At 36.2% G+C, this 22,751-nt stretch overlaps 1 protein-coding gene across 1 annotated transcript in view; it reads left to right on the forward strand.

The window, feature by feature from the left end:
* The first annotated feature begins 334 nt into the window (after positions 1-334).
* The window catches only part of LOC127367310 (sialoadhesin-like), a 104,460-nt gene continuing 82,043 nt past the window's right edge, over positions 335-22,751 (forward strand). The window contains exons 1-7 of the mRNA XM_051407064.1: positions 335-421; positions 1,081-1,153; positions 1,481-1,834; positions 1,982-2,293; positions 12,476-12,817; positions 12,969-13,152; positions 21,854-21,981. Coding sequence (XP_051263024.1) covers positions 1,108-1,153; positions 1,481-1,834; positions 1,982-2,293; positions 12,476-12,817; positions 12,969-13,152; positions 21,854-21,981 — 1,366 coding nt within the window. The 5' untranslated portion in view covers positions 335-421; positions 1,081-1,107. The remainder of the gene's footprint in view (positions 422-1,080; positions 1,154-1,480; positions 1,835-1,981; positions 2,294-12,475; positions 12,818-12,968; positions 13,153-21,853; positions 21,982-22,751) is intronic.

Genomic DNA, 22,751 nt, shown 5'->3' on the forward strand with positions numbered 1-22,751 from the left:
TGTCAGCAGCAACCCCCACATAAATACCCTTGTATTATTGCAAACGTCAACTGGACTCAGTACATTCATTACAGTTGCTCCACAGATCCTTCCCTCCTCTGATTGCACCAGAATTGCAGACAAGCTCAACTGTTCCTGTGAGAATGTGGGAAATCCTTCTCCTACTTTACAGTGGTATTTGGATGGGTTACCTGTCAATCACTCTGACAAGTTTGCAATCAACAATGAGCGTCTACGGTGTGACCGTTAAAAAAACAGTTCTTAAAAAAGTACACTTCATTGTTACATGAATCTGCCCTTTTGTGACTTCCTCATTTTAGAGTTAATTATTGCAGGCTGTTTGAAACAGCAACACAACTTCGAAGGAACTTCACTTCTCTATACATCTTTGATCTGTCTTCCTGGAATACCTGAAGAAAATGTAAGTCATCATAACTTCTACATGACACATATTAAATCATCAACATTTTTTTAAAATATAACTTACTAGCCTATAAAATTCTGAAAATATAAAAATTGAGTCACTGTACTTTAAGTCAGTGAACAATGTTGGTAGAAACTAGAAAAGACAGCAAATATGTGAAAGGTTGCAACATTTCTATTTGAAACGTTTAAGCTGTCGTTCAATTGAGGTTTTAGTCCGGTGAAAATAGTTATTTCAGATAAATTGTAACTTTGTAAATAAACTGAAAAAAAACAACAATTATTTGTTTTAGCAAATCTTTTAAAATGAGTAAAAAAACCAAAACCAGTATTACCCTTTTATTGATTATCAATAATTAAATGTTTATAAAAGCCTGGGAACATTGCAAGAAATGTATTTACAATAAGTACTGATTAATTTAACTGTTCAATGATAGTTTTTCAAAGGAATGCAGTTATACGTCCCCTTATTTCTCTACGAATGATAAATAGGTGTGCTGTGTCACCGTGACCTGACCATGAAATAAAGAAACATTTCTCTATCTGCAACCTCTGCAAATATTAAATTCAATACTGACCTCCAAATGAACCCTACGTAAAGGTTTATGAGGGATGAAATGTACTAAAGATGTGAATTGTTCCATGTGTAATCTCCAGAGTTTCTGCCTCTCCTGACACACAAAGATGGCTGCAGCTCTGACTCTCCTTCTCATTGGCAGTCTGCTGCAAAGTGAGTTCATTCACATTGAACAACTATAAATTATAAAACTCTAAAAAACCTACAATAACACAATGCTATTCAAACCACAGTACAACAGTATCTGTATGAATGTTGCATAAGAGATGCAGTGAGTTACATTGCATCTCTTATGCAACAAAAAATGCATTTTTCTTACAAGTTTATTTCGATGGGTGGAATATGTTTTTTTAACCAAACATTATTTTATGAAAAAAGGTATAGTAGATTTTAGCAAGTGAGCTAAACAATTGATTTCCCTTATTACTGTAAAAGATTATTCACTTATTCTCACTCACACATTTGTGTCTTGTGTTTCAGGTGTCCACTGTGGAGAGTTTAAGGTCACTATGCCGCAGACTATAGAGGTTCTCAGGGGATCCTGTGTGACCATCCCCTGCTCCTTTGATATAGAGGACATATCTAAATCAAACTTGGATGAAACCTGTAAAGCAATGTGGAAAAATGAAAGAGGGACTGTTGTGTTTGATAGCAGTAAAACACAACTAAATAAAATAGAAGGAACATTGACAGGAGTCTTAACAGCTAAAGACTGCACCACAACCCTGAACAACATGCAACCTGAACACAGCAACACATATTATTTCAGACTGGAATGTAACAATCGCCTGAAATATGATTTTAAACAACAAAGGTTGGACATTTCAGTAAAAAGTAAGGTTTTAAAGTCCATTTAGTTATATATTTCCCTTGTAGAACTGCTTTGACTCTTGTTCTCCATTAATCACATTCTTCAAATAGTGTACAAAATGGAGAAGAATTATATTTTTACTGACTCATCAAAATGTACCTTTCCACCAGATGATCCTCCCAGACCGACTCTGACTCCGTCCACACTGGAGGTGGAGGAGGGAACCTCAGTGAGTTTGAAGTGCTCTGCTCCAGCTCCCTGTCTGTCTCATTCTCCAACTCTGACATGGACCCCCAGCCTGGGTCACAATCAGGAGACACTGGAGGAGAATCAGGACAAAACTAAAGTCAAGACCTCTGTTGTGAACTTCACTGCTTCTCACCTCCATCACAGACAGGAAATCTCCTGTACTGCCGTCTACAACAAACAAGATGGCAGCACTGAGTCATCTGTTAGCACAAGTTTAACAGCTGATATTTCATGTAAGTTCACTTGTCATCTGTGACATTAAGACAGATACAAATGTGTTATTTTATTGTAGTAGTTATTGTCAACAGCAACCTCCAGGTAAATACCATTTAATTATTGCTATACCTTAAACTTCACCCAATTTCACTTAACTCTTAAATTCTCTGTACATGTATTACAGTTGTTCAAGTAGCATAATCTACCTTTTTTATTTCATAACAAACATCAGGGCAAATTACACCAATGAATAATACAAATAATGTTTCCATAAGTGTAATCATTTCTTTTTCAGATTCACCCAAACACACCACAGTGTCAGTCAGTCCCTCTGGTCCAGTACCAGAAGACAGCACTGTGACTCTGACATGCAGTAGTACTGCCAACCCAGCAGTAAGGAACTACACCTGGTACAGAGCTGATGGAGGCCAGGAGACTTTTATTGGGACCGGACGTGTTTTAAACATTAAAGCTTCTGAAGTCAGTGGTCCTTTTTTCTGCAAGGCTGAAAATGATCTTGGAGCTGGACGATCCAATATCAGTCAAATAGAGTTTCAGTGTGAGTATCACATGATTACAACTGTTTATTTTACTGACTGAAACCCCACCTGTACTCAGAGGGCTGTTCGCTTGTTTATTCAAAGTTTATTAACATTGAATGTGTCTCATATCCAAATTGTGCCAAGTTTAACACTACACTTCCTTGGGTCCCCAGAGATACAGTCATTTTTGCTAACTTGATTAAACATGACTTTACTTGACTCTTAACTTGTCGGTCTTCTCTATATTCATTACAGTTGCTCCACAGATCGTGTTCTCCTCTGTTTGCACCAAAACTGCAGACCAGCTCAACTGTTCCTGTGAGACTGTGGGAAACCCTTCTCCTATTTTAGAGTGGTATTTGGATGGGTTACCCATCAATCACTCTGACAAGTTTGCAATCAGCAATGAGCTTCTGAATGACACAGCCCTGAGGAGCTTCATCACTGTGAATCAACCACAGGAGAGGGATCTTTCCTCTTTGCTCTGCCGCAGCTCCAACTCTGTGGGATCTGCCAGTCAACGTTTTTGTGTCTACAGCCTTGAGCCTCAAACATCTACAGAAAATCACGGTTTGTCTTTGTGCTAAATACAAGTTCAACTGATTAGTTGGAAACTATGAGACTTTCTTGAAATTCTGATCAACTGGAACCCAATGCCATATTCTCTATATCAGCACAGTATATATGTTTCCATTTAGTGTTTTTGTTTTTACATTTTTTATTCTGTTGTCAGCTCCCAACTGTTTCACATACTGTACATACTGTATATGTAAGGGACATGTTAGTTAGTCACACTCTTGATTTCTGCTTCTGGAATTCATATCGATAATGTCTGTAGTGCAAATATTATATATTAATCACTCAACCTATTTCTTAGATTTTTTTATTTTTACTTCTCTTCTATGACAGTTTTATATACTACCAATACACGATGTAACACCTTAAAACAGATTATAATTGAGTTCTGTGTTTAATACACCCCCAGGAAAAACCCAGGAAGCTCCATGTATGTCTTCTTCACCAAATAATCCGAATATATATATGTCTAATTCTGACGAACCTTCTTAATTTTCTGTTCTGTCTCATACATAATTCTCAGGTCAAGTTACATTGCCCGTCTTCATCGTCACAGTCGGTGCACTTACAGCAGCACTAATATGTGCTCTACTGTTTGCTGTCAGGTAGGTAACAACTTGTGAAGCCATGAAACCCTTCACAGTAAGGCTTTTGTTGTTAACTTAACTCTAGTATAAATACTGACTCTATGTAGTGTTTGTCAGAACCAGTTTAAGTTTTCAAGCTTTAACAGACAATTTCTTGTGAATACACAAAATAATGAATAGTTTATGAATTTTAAAGTATGTAAAATCCCAATGGCCAGCAAGTCCACAACCCATATATAGCATACTGTATATAACAGCGACTGTTGCTGGTGCAATCTGTGATTCATAAGGTTATTTTATTGTTAATTCTGACATTTTTTAGCACTGATTATTATGCTTCTACAGAATAGTAATGTAAGTAAGTAATGATTGGCAGCTGTATTCTATCAGTGATTACTACAGTATATATTTATATAATTTAAGTCATGCCAGTTAGAGTTTGTCTAACCTAATTTTTTACTTTCTCTCTGAATAAACTTCTGCATTTTGTCAACTAATACATGATTTGGCTGAAAACCAAAATGGAAGTGAATATGTCAATGTAAATTGGATGGGGTGTCCTACTTTTTTATTTTCAGGGCTCAGAGAACTGGGCGCCATAACCCTACAAAGAGCCAGTGTACAGGTGACACCAGCACAGCTGTGGTGAGTCAAGATGTTACAAGTGAAAATGGAAATAAGGTACAGACTGTTTTATAATTTGGGTATTAAAAAGGGATAATCTAGTGGAATATCTGTACCACTGATTTTTTTCCCCTTTCAGGTGTCTATCACATTAGAAGAAGATATTTACATCAACACCAACATGATCAGGGGGAAAGATGAACCAAATTCTCATCGAGGACATCGACAGATATCCAGTAGAAGCTCAGAGAAGCAGAATGAGGAAAGCAGTGATGTGCTTTACTCCAGTGTGATTTGGAAGAGCAAGAGCAAGAAGAAGGGAGAACGTAATGTGGACAGGAACCTGTCTGGTACCTCCTATCTGGAAGAGGAGCGGTCCATGGAGGGAGGCATGAGCAGACATTACGTGAGCAATGCACGGGAGATGGAGAGTCTATATGGCAACACTGTGACTGGAAAAGATGCAAACAAGGCAGAGAATAGTGAATATGCCCAGGTTCAATTTAGAGACAAAAATATTGTGCATAAATAGAACTTGTTCTGTGTAACTTTTGTTTAAACTGTTTCATTTGATAATTTGACTGTAGCAGTGGTGTTCTAGGCAATGTTTATGGACTAAATGACTGTATTGTCAGTGTTTAGTCTTTTACATGTACATACATTAAAAAATGAAGTGTCATTGGGCTGTAAATTAAATTGAGTTATACAATAAAGCATCATTGTTAATGTTAATGTGTTTCCACTCTAAGACAATGACAATTAATGACAGTCCTATACTATCTTTACGTTTGTATGAATCTCAGTAAGATGTCTTATAACACCAGGAGACAGAATTTCTGTATTGTGAAATGATTTGATGAACTGTGCTATTTCTATAGCTGCAGAAGTCGACTGTGCATGTTTAATCATCTTCTCAATACATATTATTTCTTAGCCAGTCTGGAGAGTTTTCAGCAAAATGACCTGGTAAGATTTAAGATTATATTGTATTTTAAATACAGCTTAGTTAGAATAATGTCTAATTGTGATTTATAAATTGTAATAAATGCATCATAAATATCCAAGTTGGTTTAAACAATACATTTCATTTAAGGTATCCAGATATACTACTAATTGCGTTAGTCAATTAAAGGTCCAATGTGTAACATTCAGGAGGGTCTATGGGCAGAAACAGAATATATTTCATAAGTTTCCATTTGCGTACAATCACCTGAAATGTTTAATGACCACACTGGTCATTGAACCTTTTTATGATTTAGATAGATATTAGATATTAGGTCTTCATGAGAATTTCTGGGAGGATTATAAGACAACTTCACAAAAGTGTATTTAGTAATCATGACAAAAAACACCTCAGAAGACACTGACATTTCATAAAATAATCTCCTGCAGTGTTACAGCACATGAACATACTGCCATCTAGTGTAAGTTAATGGTTATTTCTTCCTTTACCAGGATAGCTGGAAATGACCTCACATAGGTGGGGAAAAGCAATAAGAGAAATTCAACCAGGACTCCAAAATACTACAAACTTTGTGGATGAACTTGGATCACTTCAGGCCTACCTGGACAAGACCGAGAAGATCTGGGGTTAGCGGGAGCAGATAGACTGAGTGAATAATGCAGTCGGTGCTGAAGGGGCTACAGGTGGCAGGAGAGGTGGAGGAAGGACACCAGATACAAAGTTAGTGGAGTTACTGCAGTCATCAACAGATCTGATTAGAGGAAAATTACCAAAAGTTATGCAGCATTTTTGTGTGTGTCATATGTTGTCAATTGCCACTCACGGCTGTATTTTTATTGTTATTATTGATTATCTTGTTGACAATTTCATGCCTGGGAAAGTTTCCAGTTAACCTAACATGCATGACTTTGGACTGTAAGAGGAAATGGGAACAACTGGAGTAAAGCCACTAAGACATGGGGAGATCATACAAACTGAAAACTGAGTTTGATATTAAATCGATATTTTATTTACTTACAGTGGATATAAAAAGTCGACACACCCCTGTTAAAATACCAGGTTTTTGTAATTAGACAAAGATAAATCATGTCCAAACCTTTTCAGCCTTTAATGTGATCTATAATGTGAATAATTTAATTGCAAAACAAACAATCCAAGCCCGGTTACATTTAGCAAAAAAATACATGAAGTCTAGGAAAATGTGTTATGGTCTGATGAAACTAAGGTTGAACTTTTTGGCCATAATTCCAAAAGGTATGTTTGGCGCAAAAACAACACTGCACATCATCCAAAGAATACCATACCCACAGTGAAGCATGGTGGTGGCAGCATCATGCTTTGGGGCTGTTTTTCTTCAGCTGGTACTGGGGCCTTAATCAAGGTGGAAGGAATTATGGACAGTTCCAAATATCAGTCAATTTTCGCACAAAACCTTCAGGCTTCCGTTAGAAAGCTGAAGATGAAGAGGAATTTCACCTTTCAGCACGACAACGAGCCAAAGCATACATCTAAATCAACAAAAGCATGGCTTCACCAGAAGAAGATTAACGTTTTGGAACGGCTCAGCCAGAACCCAGACCTGAACATCTGTGGGGTGATCTGAAGAGGGCTGTAAACAGGCAATGCCCTTGCAATCTGACAGATTTGGAGCGCTTTTGTAAAGAAGAGTGGGCAAATATTGCCAAGTCAAGATGTGCCATGCTAATTGACTCCTACCCAAAAAGACTGAGTGCTGTAATAAAATCAAAAGGTGCTTCAACAAAGTATTAGTTTAAGGGTGTGCACACTTATGCAACAAGGTTATTGTAAGTTTTTTTTTTTTTTTTTTCCTTCTAAAAGATTTCAGTTTGTTTTTCAATTGAATTGTTCACATTATAGGTCACATTAAAGGTGGAAAAAGTTTGGACATGATTTATCTTTGTCTCATTTTTTCACATCACAAAAACCTGGCATTTTAACAGGGGTGTGTAGACTTTTTATATCCACTGTACTTTAGTTTTCAAGTCCAATCTGTGTTTGAAACAGCAATATAGTCATTGTTAATTATTGTCCTATTCAGACTGCTGGATGTTGTTTGTTGTCAACTTCCAGTAATATGTTGTACAGTGGTATGTTTCACTTTCATTACATCCTGCATCAAGTTCTCTCTTGTGGGATAGATGGGTGTAGAAGTTGGGTATTACACCTTACAACAACAAACCCCACAACATTAAAAATCAGTTACAATGAATTAGACAAAGTTTCCCAGAATTAGAGAAAACACTTTGAAAACAGTGAAGATCAGAACTGATGAGGAGTAATAAAATGTTTCTGTGGCAAGCTTGGTAAAGGTGATGCCAGCCTTCTTACTTTAGAAGACAAATGTTACATTTAACAATGTGTTTTATTATTAATTTTTCAGACTCACACAAACACACCACAGTGCCAGTCAGTTCCTCTGCTCCAGTACCAGGGGGCAGTAATGTGACACTGACATAGTTGTGCCAACCCAGCAGTAATGAGCCTTTAATGGGGGCCAGACAAGTTTTAAACATTAAAGCTTTTTAAAACAACAGTCTTTTTTTTTTTTTGCAAGTCTAAAAATGATCTTGGAGCACAACAATCCAACAACAGTCCAATATACATAATCAATATGAGTATCATATTTCAATTTGAGTAAAATCAATTTAAATATTCATTAATTTGTATATGAAATTATTGTATTTATTTTGTTGCTCTGGTTGTTTATAAGTCATTGTGTAATTTGATTTACTTTGATTGTACAATTAAATATCAATTCATAAACTTATTTATAATAATTTGTAAGCTATATATGTTTCCCATAGTAAGTAAGAAAAAGTACATTTTGTTGTCACAGGCGTATGCACTTTTGTGACTTCCTGATTTTACGGTAACTTCTTGTAGGCGGTTTGAAATAGCAGCACAACTGTGAAGGAACTTCACTTCTCAGTACGTCTTTGATCTGTCCGCTCGAAAGACCTGAAGAAAATGTAAGTCATCAGAACTTCTATATGATACATATCAAATCATCATTTATTTTAAATATAAAACAAGCTTCTTAAACTTAAAAATATTTTTTTTTCCAGTTAGATCAGTGAACAATTTCAAAGGTATAAACAAGAAAAAACACCAAAGCTATGTGAAAGGAAAAAAATCTATTCAGATATTTTAAACTGTCATTAAATTGTGGTTTGGTTCCTGTTGAATAGTTGTAGAAAACAAATTGTAGATTGGTAAATACATGGAAAATTAACAAATAAAAGATATGATTTGTTTGCCATTTACCATACGAAGGCCTATAGCTTCCTGTTTTTCCTTTTTATCATCATTTCACCGTCTACGCCTTGTTAACCAAAGCAACATGTTATAGCACTGACACACTGAATGTTACAAAGTGTGGGACAAACAATTATTTTTTATTTTTGCAAATCTCTTCTGTTGAATATCTCCAACACCAAACTTTATTAAAAGCATGGGGAATGCAAGAACTGTATTTAAAATGAATAATGATTAACTTAATTGTTCAAATATGTTTTTTAAAGAAAGGGATTTAAAAGCAGTCATACATCCCCTTTTTCTCCTATGAATAAATAGGTGAGCTTAACTGCTCTGCCCTCATGAGGACTTAAACTCCATAAATAATAACATTTTGTCGGTATTCAATTGAGTGTTAGTGTCAGCACCCTTCACTGGCTTCTTTGGAACATTTTCCACATTAATAAAGTCTGAAAAAGTAAGAGGGTTTCAAAACATTTGTCTATCTGCAACCTCTGCAAATATTGCATTCGATACTGGCTTCCAAATGAACCCTACTGTAAAAGTTCATGAGGGATGAAATGTACTAAAGATGTGAATTGTTCCATGTGTAATCTCCAGAGTTTCTGCCTCTCCTGACACACAAAGATGGCTGCAGCTCTGACTCTCCTTCTCATTGGCTGTCTGCTGCAGAGTGAGTTAAAGTTCATTCACATTTGGATCAATGACTATAAAACTATTAAAATCTATATCTACACACTGTTAGTTAAGCATTCACACCACAGAACAGCAGTATCTTTGATACATGGTGCACTAAATACATTTGATGGGTGAACAATTTTATTTATCTAGAAAAAATCTTTACAGTCTTCATTTTGGATTATTTTAAGAATAAAGGTATAGCGCTAAGATTCTAGCTCGGCAACCAAACAGTCAAATTTCCTTCTTATTGTAAAGTAGTATTCATTTGTTCTCATTCACAGGTTTGGGTCTTGTGTTTCAGGTGTCCACTGTGGAGAGTTTAAGGTCACTATGCCGGAGACTATAGAGGTTCTCAGTGGATCCTGTGTGACCATCCCCTGCTCCTTTGATATAGAGGACAGATTTGGATCAAACTTAGATGGAACATGTAAAGTAGTGTGGAAAAATGAACAAGGGACTTTTGTGTTTGACAGCAGTAATCCACTATCGTCTACAATAAAAGGATATTTGAAAGGAGACTTAACAAAAAGAGACTGCACCACAACCTTGAACAACATACAATCTGGACACAGCAACAAATATCACCTTAGAGTGGAATGTAACAATCGCCTGAAACACAATTTTATTGGACAAAAGTTGGACATTTCAGTAAAAAGTAAGGTTCTAAAGTCCATTTAGTTACACTTCAGTTGTTTATTTTTGTAGAACTGCTTTGACCTTGTTCTCCATTAATTGCACTTTTCAATTAGTATCAAAAAAAAATACGACTGGTCAAAATGTACCTTCCCACCAGATGATCCTCCCAGACCGACTCTGACTCCGTCCACACTGGAGGTGGAGGAGGGAACCTCAGTGAGTTTGAAGTGCTCTGCTCCAGCTCCCTGTCTGTCTCATCCTCCAACTCTGACATGGACCCCCAGCCTGGGTCACAGTCAGGAGACACTGGAGGAGAAACAGGACAAAACTAAAGTCAAGACCTCTGTTGTGACCTTCACTGCTTCTCACCTCCATCACAGACAGGAAATCTCCTGTACTGCTGTCTACAACAAACAAGATGGCAGCACTGAGTCATCTGTTAGCACAAGTTTAACAGCTGATATTTCATGTGAGTTCATTTTTCCTCTGCCGAAATTCATCATTTCAAACATTATAATTGATCTATGTCCCTTACTTTTCAAGTCTTATTTTGAATCAGTGCTAAAATAATTAATCAATTCATCCATTAGTCGATCAAGAGAAAAATAGTTCACATATCATCAATGATGATAATCTATTATCTAATTTTTTTTCCTGTTCTCAAAATATGAGAAAATATTTGCTGTGTTTGTCTCTTTTATAACATTGTAAATTGAATGTGTTTCTTGGCATTTTATACAGTATGCTAACATTTTATAGACTAAATGAAGAATTGATCAGTCATAGATAAATTACTAAACCAATTATTCAAAAATAAAAACAATCATTAGTTGCAGCTCTAGTTTAAATGTGAAATCCATCACTTTGGAAAACAGCAGTTACACTACTGATGCCTTGACTATAAAAACTATTGAAAACTATAACTTCACAAGTATTTGAACCACAGTATGACAATAGGCTATCTGTAATGCATACTACAGCAAATGAAGTAGGCCTATGCTGTGAGCTACAAATGTATTCTCCTTTTGTTTTCTTAAAACTTTAATTTGATGAGTCAAAACTTTGGTATTTTTATGAAGTGACTTTTCACTAAAAAATTACAAAGTTTTCACACACACGAGCTTCATTAGCATTTAAACACTCAACGATGGCTTCTCCCTCTTCCTCTGCTGTTCTGTCTTGCTCAGTGTGTCAGACGTTTAGCTATTCCTCTGCCCCCTTTAGTGATAATGGTACATGTATTAAGTGTAATTGATATTGAATCCTATTTAAAACTGCTGGCTAAAGATATTTAAAGAAGAAAATATATTAAGATAGTTATTCACGTCGGCGGTAATGACACCCGATTACGCCAATTGGAAGTCACTAAAATGAATGTGGAGTCGGTGTGTAGATTTACTAAAACTATGTCGGACTCCGTAGTTTTCTCTGGACCCCTGCCTAATGTGACCAGTGATGACATGTATAGCCGCATGTCGTCATTCCACCGCTGGCTGTCGAGGTGGTGTCCAGAAAACGATGTGGGCTTAATAGATAACTGGAAGCCTTTTTGGGGACAACCTGGTCTGATTAGGAGAGACGGCATCCATCCCACTTTGGATGGAGCTGCTCTCTTATCTAGAAATATGACAAAGTTTATTTCTAAAACCTGACAGTCCAGAGTTGGGACCAGGAAGCAGAGCTGCTGTCTTACACACTCCTCCTGCACTTTCTTTAGAACAGTCACCCACCCAAAACCCCATAGAGACTGTGTCTGTCCCCCGACCACCTAAATTATTTAAAGAAATAAAAACAAGAGGAGTTCAACATAAAAACCTAATAAAAATTAAATCTGCTCAGTAGCACAAAATAAGAGAATGAAATGTGGACTGTTAAATATCAGATCACTGTCTTCAAAAGCTGTTTTAGTGAATGAATTAATATCAGATTATGATATTGATTTACTTTGTCTTACTGAGACCTGGTTGTCCCACGAGGAATATGTTAGCCTAAATGAATCCACCCCCCCATTATTTAATAACTTTTGAATTCATATTACTAGATTATAAGCCATTAGGCAAAACTTTGGGTATAAAGTGCTCAAGCTGTGATCTATATTTGTTAACCAACCCGGAAGTTTGAATCGCCCTGGTTCCTGGTAAAGTAGTAAAGACAAAGGAACACCACTTTTATGATTTTTGAAGCGCACATTTGATTGCCTGAAGTAAAAAGCTAACATTAGGCTCAAAACGAACAACAACACATTAAACTCCTCATTACTGAAAAGTAGTATTCACTTCTTCTTCATGAAAATATTTATGTCTTGTGTTTCAGGTCCGTTTCAGGTCATCATGCCGCAGACTATAGAGGTTCTGAAGGGATCATCTGTGACCATCCCCTGCTCCTTTTGTATAACGGCCGATTTTAGATCAAACTTAGATGGAACCTGTAAAGCAATGTGGAAAAATGATCAAGGGACTGTTGTGTTTGACAGCAGTAATCCACAATCGTCTACAATAAAAGGAAATTTGACAGGAGACTTAACAAAAAGAGACTGCACCACAACCCTGAACAACATGCAACCTGAACACAGCAACAAATATTACCTCAGAGTGGAATGTAACAATTCCCTGACACAAAATTTTAATGAACAAAAGTTGAACATTACAGTCAAACGTATGTTTAAAAGTTATTTACACTTCAGTCATTAATTTCTCATGTACAACTGTCTTGACCTGGTTTTGTATTTATTGCAATTTGCAAATTGTATAAAAAATTGAGAAGAATTACATTTTTACTGACTGGTCAAAATGTACCTTCCCACCAGATGATCCTCCCAGACCGACTCTGACTCCGTCCACACTGGAGGTGGAGGAGGGAACCTCAGTGAGTTTGAAGTGCTCTGCTCCAGCTCCCAGTCTGTCTCATTCTCCAACTCTGACATGGACCCCCAGCCTGGGTCACAGTCAGGAGACACTGGAGGAGAATCAGGACAAAACTAAAGTCAAGACCTCTGTTGTGACCTTCATTGCTTCTCACCTCCATCACAGACAGGAAATCTCCTGTACTGCCGTCTACAACAAACAAAATAGCAGCACTGAGTCTTCTGTTAGCACAAGATTAACAGCTGATATTTCATGTAAGTTCTTTAGTTAATTTTTTAATTCATCATGAAACAATTTTAAGTCAAATCTTCTACAAAAGATTAGCAGAAAAGTAATTTTGATGACAATTTTTATATATAATGCATTTTATAAAAAATGGGTCAGCACACATGACAAATTACTTGATTTCCAAATATCAGATTACATTACACCTTTAAATAATAAAAATCATTTATTTGTCATTTTGTTGTGTGGAAGTGCAGCAAGAAAGCTGGCTGTTGTTTGATGTCAACTTTCTTTTACAATGATGCTTTACCAGGATGAATATGATCAAAGTTAATTCAATCTCCAGGGAACACAGATATTACGACTTATAACTGACAATGTAACACATACCAATGATATTTATTTTTCAGATTCCCCCAAACACACCACAGTGTCAGTCAGTCCCTCTGGTCCAGTACCAGAAGACAGCACTGTGACTCTGACATGCAGTAGTACTGCCAACCCAGCAGTAAGGACCTACACCTGGTACAGAGCTGATGGAGGCCAGGAGACTTTTATTGGGACTGGACGTGTTTTAAACATTGAAGCTTCTGAAGTCAGTGGTCCTTTTTTCTGCAAGGCTGAAAATGATCTTGGAGCTGGACGATCCAATATCAGTCAAATAGACGTTCAGTGTAAGTATCTAATATCAAACTTAAAATGTTCTATATACTCTGACAGGTCTAGCTGTATGCAGTACACTGATTTACATTTAATAATATATTTTCATTATTTGGCTAAGTTAGATATTTACGGTATGTTTAGGATTTTAAAATGTCCAACTTTAGCACCACTGTGTTGTCATCAAAAAAATATTTTTGTGTAGCACATGTATACTCTAATACAACTCTATTAATGCTACTGGACCAGTTCTAGGTTCAACAGAGTGGGGTAACCATACAAAATGAAACCAGAGACCAGGTACTTTAAATATAAAAACCAGCAGTTTACTGAAATTTAACATAGACAATACATATAACAAAATATTAGAACCAGTGAATAGTCCTGCAGGTAACAAAAAAGTAAAGTAGAACTCACTTTCCCTTTTTTTCCTCACCTAGATTTTAAATAATTTGGTTTAGATTTTTTATGTTAGACCAGTCTATAAGTCTATATTTTATTTTATGTTAATATGTTGCACCTACTTTTGGTTTCTTTCTATCTCGTGTTAACTCTTTTTTTAAGTTAGAAAACAAAAGAATATTTACACCATTTTCAAAAATCTTAGTCAAGTTACACTGTTATGCTTTAAATAATAACTTTCACAATTATGAAGACAGAATAAAGTATTAATTTCAGTTCAAGTTCAGTTCCACTCTTGTATTTCAGTTCAGCTCAGTTTAAAGAGAGAAAAGTGGAAAAAGAATAACCCCAACAGTCCTACCGACATGTCCAACAGGTCACGAAAGAAATTTATTATTCTAACTACATAAACCAGGATAAAGTTTTATAATTACTGTAAATTGCAACATTACTGCCACGTTGTTCACACTGCTGTACTTTTCTCCTGCCCTCATGCAATTAACCACACACCTTTGCTTTACATAAAATACATTTCTACATTTTTCCACTAAAACAATATACATTCATACCTCATTTCCTTAACAAACCAAACTAATTAATTAACTGATTAACAGTATGTTTATAGCTTTTTTCCAGTTACAACTGTTAGCTCTTCGCTAGCGTTTAATATACTGCAACAAAGCTTCAACGAAAATAATTGAAACTCACCAAAAACCGTTGTGGTTTACTAATATAAAATCCTCATGAATCCCCGACCAGGCAGGTGTTACTTTTCAGCTTCTAAATCAACTTTTCATTAAAATATTTTCTCTCTTTAATTTATCTCCTCTCTGCTCCACTCTCCTTGTTGCTATGGCAACAAACAGCAGCAAGTCTCTTAAAAGGGAAGTTCATGACATTTTCTTACAGCCATACTTTTAACTGTTTCCATTCAATTAAAGTTAAACAATTATTAATTGATTCTTACATGAATGTATTTGTATGAATTAACTTATTTATGCATTTTAATCAATTACTTCTATTTATCACATTTCAATGTGGGTAACATCTGCATTCCACCTTACTAGTTAATCCTTTTCAGTCTCCAATATCACACACATGTTAATACAAGCTAGTCAGTCATTTAATGGTGTCTCTCCTCTTTAACTTGTTAAGTACTAGTGATGACAGAAAATACTACTGACCATGTTGTATTATTCAGGTGTTTGCACTCTAGGGTCATCAGTTACAAAAGGTGTTGGCACCAAAACTTCAAAAGAAAAATTGTGACACAATCTACCTTAATTATTTCACGAAACATATCAGATCAAGTTACACCTATAAATATTATAAATAATAGTTCCATAAATGTTGTCATTTATTTTTCAGATTCACCCAAACACACCACAGTGTCAGTCAGTCCCTCTGGTCCAGTACCAGAAGACAGCACTGTGACTCTGACATGCAGTAGTACTGCCAACCCAGCAGTAAGGAACTACACCTGGTACAGAGCTGATGGAGGCCAGGAGACTTTTATTGGGACCGGACGTGTTTTAAACATTAAAGCTTCTGAAGTCAGTGGTCCTTTTTTCTGCAAGGCTGAAAATGATCTTGGAGCTGGACGATCCAACATCAGTCAAATAGATGTTCTGTGTAAGTATTGCATGAGTAAAACCCAGGCACAATTCAGTTTATCTAAAGATTCTATTTAGTCATTTATTCATTATCTTTATTTTATTTTGTATTTTTTTTCCCCAAAGCTCCCTGGTAGCTCACCAGCGTGCCCCATTAGAATATCATTTAATATATTTATTGATACAATGTCTTCAGTAAGATGTTAACAAAATGTCTTAATTGATGCAATAAATAAGCAGGTCAGATTTAGAGCTTTGTGAAAAACAAAACAAAAAATGATAATGAACATTTTTTACTCTAAACACACAAATCTCACCATATGTGGTCAGCAGGCTCTCGTCTCATTGATAGTATCCTCATTTTGGTGATAGGAGTTCAGTTGGAAACAATATTAAACCTCATGAGATATACTTTTTAGTCCCATTCATAGTAATTAGACTCTTTCACAGTTTTCCAACTACAATACTCCTTCAGTTACTCACAACAAATTGAAGCCAGTGATTCAGTGTATCGACAGTTCTTTAACACCTTCAAATCTTCCACCTTTTACAGGTTGTTAATATTATTTAACTTTTAGATCCAGCAATATAAAAGTGTTGCGTAAACTGTTCAACGGCTCTTCATTATTCCACATCATTGAAAGAATTTCAAAACCAGCAATTCAGCCTGTCGTAGGCCGTTCAGCAGTCTGCATTCACACACATTCTCTAGTTATATGAGAGGTTGTACGTTACATCTAAGAGTTGTCTCTAATATTTAGTCTAGTAATAGTATGAGGCAAGATTAGAACCGTGACCGTCACTGTTCAAATATGGTCTTTTGTGTCCGATGTAAATAACCTCTTTGTTCTTTCTTGTTCCATCAACTGACTCTGGGTAATAACCAATTCCCAGTCAATGCTCTGATGTTTCTAACTGGTTTAAATAATTATATATATATATATTTTTTACAATTTATTGACTTCATTTGGCTCCCTTTAGTTACCACAGGCCCTCATCAGTATTGAAGTCAATTCTTTGATAAAATCAGGCAAATACACTAACAGATAAGTAAATATGTCATTAGTTAACCCACTTGTAAGACTAACCTAACCCTGGGTTAATATGGCTACAAACAATTCCTTTATTCCTGTGGTAACAAGACACACAAATGAGCACAGAAAAGACCCTCAATGTGGAAAATGATTGACTTTGCATTAAGTTTGTCTTCACTTGCAACTTACAGTTATTGTGATATCAGTACATCTTGTCATTTATTTTTTGCAAACTTGATTAAACATGACTATTACAAGCTTGACTCAGACATGTGACAGCAGAGGGAGTCAACACACACAAATGTCCAAAGCCAAAATAATTTATAAGAAAATAAGAGTTAGGATGTATCTGTGACTAAACTAAGAAGGAGTGGATTTTATTTTATACCTTTGACCCCTCCCAGTAAAGGAAGCCACATGGGCTGTCACAAACTTCATTCTTAACTTGTCTGTCTTCTCTACATTCATTACAGTTGCTCCACAGATCCTGCCCTCATTTTATTGCATGAAAACTGCAGACCAGCTCAACTGTTCCTGTGAGACTGTGGGAAAACCTTCTCCCACTTTACAGTGGTATTTGGATGGTTTACCTGTCAATCACTCTGACAAGTTTGCAATCAGCAATGAGCTTCTAAATGAGACAAGGCTGAAGATAATCATCACTGTGAATCAACCACAGGAGAGGGATCTTTCCACTTTGCTCTGCCGCAGCTCCAACTCTCTGGGATCTGCCAGTCAACCTTTTTATGTTCTTCAAACATCTGCAGAAAGTCAAGGTTTGTCATATAGTACTATTGATTAGTTGGAAATGATCAGGATTTCTTCACCTTTTATTTCATTTGTTTATTTAGTGACAAGGTTTTTCTTTTATAATAATAAAAGTAGTGATGCACTGTAACCAGTCCCCAACCAGGATGATTGAGCCACTGTTGCATCAATTACAAGGATATGATATGTGAAGTGTTATTGTTGTTTCTTGTGACAGGTCTCCAGCAACATTGTGGACCGTACAGTGGAATTCTTCTATTGGCTGTTGCTGGTGTCTCTCTCAGTGTCAACGTCTTGTATACAATCTACGTGGTGTTCCTTTGGTATGTATGTTATTACATTGGATTATATTTTTATAAAAGCTCTGCTGATGAATAGCACTGCTGTTTTTAGAAAATATTGAATATGTACTTTTATTTTTCTTTCTCCTCAAAGTAAAAGAAGAAAGAGTGTGAAGCCAAAAGAAGAGGAGATGACTTACATGTCTTTGGATCGTAGAGACACATCTCCAGAGTATGATGTCATTGCCCAAACTCCAAAATGACTCCCTCTACTTCCACTGATGATGAGCTTGATGATTATCACATAACATTGCTTAATGATTTATTGTATATCTGATACTGAGGCAAAAGCTCATCCTTCATCACCTTGCTCTCTCTTGCAGTGCCTTAAACTTCCACTTAGTGATATCAGTGTTTATGTATCAATTATCTAACATTGAACAACTATACAATGTAATGTAAATAAATACTTTCTATATGAATCTTCGAATGCTCGCTTTTGTAGAAATGTTTTAAACTTCAACAGAAAGGTTATTGATTATGCTATATGGTCATTTTTAGGTACTGAGGTTTTCATGTTTGTTGGTATACATATGTATGGTATACATACTGTTGTGTCTCGTCAAGTGTGTTAATTTTAGTCATGTTCATGTTTAGTGTTTCATGTTTAGTCCTTCCTGTTTTATTTTGTACTCACCTTTTCCCTCACATTTCAGACCCTGACTCCCTCCCTTTGTGTGATTTTCCCTTCTTTGTAATTTTCTGCCCCGCCCCTGATTGTTTTCACCTGTTTTCACTTACACCTGGTATAAATAGTCCTTGTCTCCCTTTGTCTTTGTCAGTTTGTCTTGTTCAGATTGTGAAAAGTATTGTCATGTGTTCCAGCCAGAGTTTTTTCATGTTTCGATTAAGGTTTGTTTGAAGTTTTTTTTATCCTTGTTGTGAGCGCCTTTTGTTTTCTTCTTTTTCAACAATAAATAAACAATAAATACCCCTTTTGTACATCTTCGTCAGTCCCTGAGTCATGCATTTGAGTCCACCAGAATTGTGTCTGAGGTCGTGACACATACATGTCTTTCTCATGAATAAGAGGACAGGATTTACAGGACACTGGATCGAAGAGATGAGTCTCAGAAACAGACGGTGTCAACATCCACTGAGTGCTTTGTTGATTGTTTGACAATGACACTGAAATATTTCTGAACAAAATATTAGACCATTGTTCATTTCCTGTTTGTTCCCTGGTCCAAACAGTAATTGTCTTTTAAAGCATGACCACAATTGTTACATAACTTCAACCATGAATTTGTTTTTTGTAATTTGTGATTTTAAACTGTTTCAGAAGGCTCAGACAAATGTTGTCTACCTGTCGATAGTGGACTTGTTGTAATACTATTTTGAATATCCAACTAGAATTATCAGTGTGTCTGAACCCCTATTTGCTACAATAGGTGAGTACAATAACATGAGCACAATGTAATGTAAATAGCACTGTAGAGATAGTAGCTTTGAAGGGGTTATACTGCTTAATTATTGGTGAAACTGGATCACAGAGGTATTCACTTAACTTTGTGCTCATTTGAGTGTGTGGTGGTTTTATTTTGCACTCTGTTATATTTTTGGTTGTAAATTTGTCTTTTACATACAATACATACATATAGAGACCATGTACGTTAACAACACGGCAAATGACTGCATCAGCTATCACTGAACTGAATGAACATTCAATATGACATTCAATAAAAAAAGGTTCATACATACTGAACTGAACTCGACTCAATTAGATGATAAAATGTCTGTGTGCATATGACTGTGTCTGCCTCCCTTATCTGACGTGTGACTGTTAAAAAACATTTCTTGAAACAATTACAATTAAATATTTATTCATAAACTTATTTATAATAATACGTAAGCTATATATGTTTCCCATAGTAAGTAAGAAAAAGTACACTTCATTGTTACATGAATCTGCACTTTTGTGACTTCCTCATTTTAAAGTTAATTCTTGCATTCTGTTGGAAACAGCAGCACAACTTTGAAGGAACTTCACTTCTCTATACATCTTTGATCTGTCTACCTGGAAGACCTGAAGACAATGTAAGTCATCATAACTTCTACATGACACATATTACATCATCAACATTTTTTTAAATGTACTATAAAATTCAAAAAATATAAACATGAGGTTACTTTGCTCTCAACAATTACAGTGCAAAATTTCAAAGGTAGAAAAAGAGAAAGACACAAATATGTGAAAGGTGGCAAAATCGTCCGATTGTGGTTTAAGAATGTTGAAACTAATTCTCTCAAATAAATTGTAACTTTGTAAATAAACTGAAAAAAACAGACATAGTATGTTTGTCATTTTTTCCTTTCACAAAACAGCATAGCTTCCTGTTTTTCATTTTTATTATCTATTAATTTTCTACGTCTTTTTTAACCAAAGCAGCATGTTGTAGCACTGAACTGAATGTTACAAAGGGTGGGTATTGATTAGACCTTGATTGAAGTATTGATTAATTTAACTGTTCAATTATAGTTTTTAAAGGAATGCAGTAATACGTCCCCTTATTCCTCTACGAATGATAAATAGCTGTGCTGTGTCACCGTGACCTCATGAAATGAAGAAACAGATCCGGATTGCAAAACGTTTCTTTGTCTGCAACCTCCGCAAATATTAAATTAAATACTGGCCTCCAGGTGAACCCTACTGTAAAAGTTCATGAGGGATGAAATGTACTAAAGATGTGAATTGTTCCATGTGTAATCTCCAGAGTTTCTGCCTCTCCTGACACACAAAGATGGCTGCAGCTCTGACTCTCCTTCTCATTGGCTGTCTGCTGCAGAGTGAGTTAAAGTTCATTCATATTTGGATAAATAACTATAAAACTATTAAAACCTATATCTACGCACTGTTAGTTAGGCATTCACACCACACAACAGCAGTATCTTTGATACATGGTGCACTAAATACATTTGATGGGTGAACAATTTTATTTTTATCTAGAAAAAAGTTGTTTAAATTTGGATTATTTTATGAATAAAGGTTTAGTGCTAAGATTCTAGCACGGCAACCAAACAGTCAAATTTCCTTCTTATTGTAAAGTAGTATTCACTTGTTCTCATTCACAGGTTTGTGTCTTGTGTTTCAGGTGTCCACTGTGGAGAGTTTAAGGTCACTATGCCGCAAACTATAGAAGTTCTCAGTGGATCCTGTGTGACCATCCCCTGCTCCTTTGATATAGAGGACAGATTTGGATCAGACTTAGATAGAACATGTAAAGCAATGTGGAAAAATGAACAAGGGACTGTTGTGTTTAACAGCAGAAATCCACAATCGTCTACAATAAAAGGAAATTTGACAGGAGACTTAACAAAAAGAGACTGCACCACAACCCTGAACAACATGCAACCTGAACACAGCAACAAATATTATCTCAAAGTGGAATGTGACAATCGCCTGAAATATAATTTTAATCAACAAAAGTTGGACATTTCAGTATAAAGTAAGGTTTTAAAGTCCATTTAGTTACACTTCAGTTGTTTATTTTTGTAGAACTGCTTTGACCTTGTTCTCCATTAATTGCACTTTTCATATAGTATATAAAATGGAGAAGAATTACATTTTTACTGACTGGTCAAAATGTACCTTCCCACCAGATGATCCTCCCAGACCGACTCTGACTCCGTCCACACTGGAGGTGGAGGAGGGAACCTCAGTGAGTTTGAAGTGCTCTGCTCCAGCTCCCTGTCTGTCTCATCCTCCAACTCTGACATGGACCCCCAGCCTGGGTCACAGTCAGGAGACACTGGAGGAGAATCAGGACAAAACTAAAGTCAAGACCTCTGTTGTGACCTTCACTGCTTCTCACCTCCATCACAGACAGGAAATCTCCTGTACTGCCGTCTACAACAAACAAGATGGCAGCACTGAGTCATCTGCTAGCACAAGTTTAACAGCTGATATTTCATGTGAGTTGTACTTAACCATTAGTCGATCAACAGAAAAATAGTTCTCAACAATGCTATGGTAAGCGTACTGACTCATTTCCGGTTTACTTCCTGCTCTGTGTACACTGTTTGGTGCTGTAGCTCTGTCAGTGAACACTAAATATAAATTTGTTTTTCTCGTTACAGCGGTTATTTTCCCGCTTAAACATTTAAACGTAGACTATTTCTACCTAAACACTCGGAGTTACTACTTCTTTTAGCGACTTTTTCATACATTCTAGCTTCATTAGCATTAGCAGTTAGCTATGGCCTCTCCACTATCCTGCTCAGTGTGTGTTGAGGAATCTCTGTATTTCAAAAACTCATTCCTCGCGTGTTCTTTTAATGAAGCGATAGGAGAAGATTTAGTTTACTCAATAATCAGCTTTATTCTTAACACCAGTAGAATGTGCAAAGTTTACAGAGCTCTGGGTTCAACTACAGTTAACATGACATGCACAAGGTCTGCCAGTTCACGAAGTCTGAGCCACCTCTTGTTTCTAACATCAGTTCTTATATTTTTGCAGATAACACACATAGCACAAGATGGTATAATCTCCACCCCTTGTCCTCTTGGTATCTTGTCTCCAACGATGGTGTTGATGGGGTAGCCAAAACCTGAGTTGTTTTTCACGACTGGAAGGAGTCCGTCCTGTGTTCTATCATTGTTTTTACGAGCTCCTGATACTGACCTCGGAGGCCGTGTTTGCCGCTATCTCTCCCAAAGAATGTCATGTTATATCTGCAACTAC

This window comes from Dicentrarchus labrax, unplaced genomic scaffold, assembly GCF_905237075.1.
Source record: "Dicentrarchus labrax unplaced genomic scaffold, dlabrax2021, whole genome shotgun sequence".
NCBI lineage: Eukaryota > Metazoa > Chordata > Actinopteri > Moronidae > Dicentrarchus > Dicentrarchus labrax.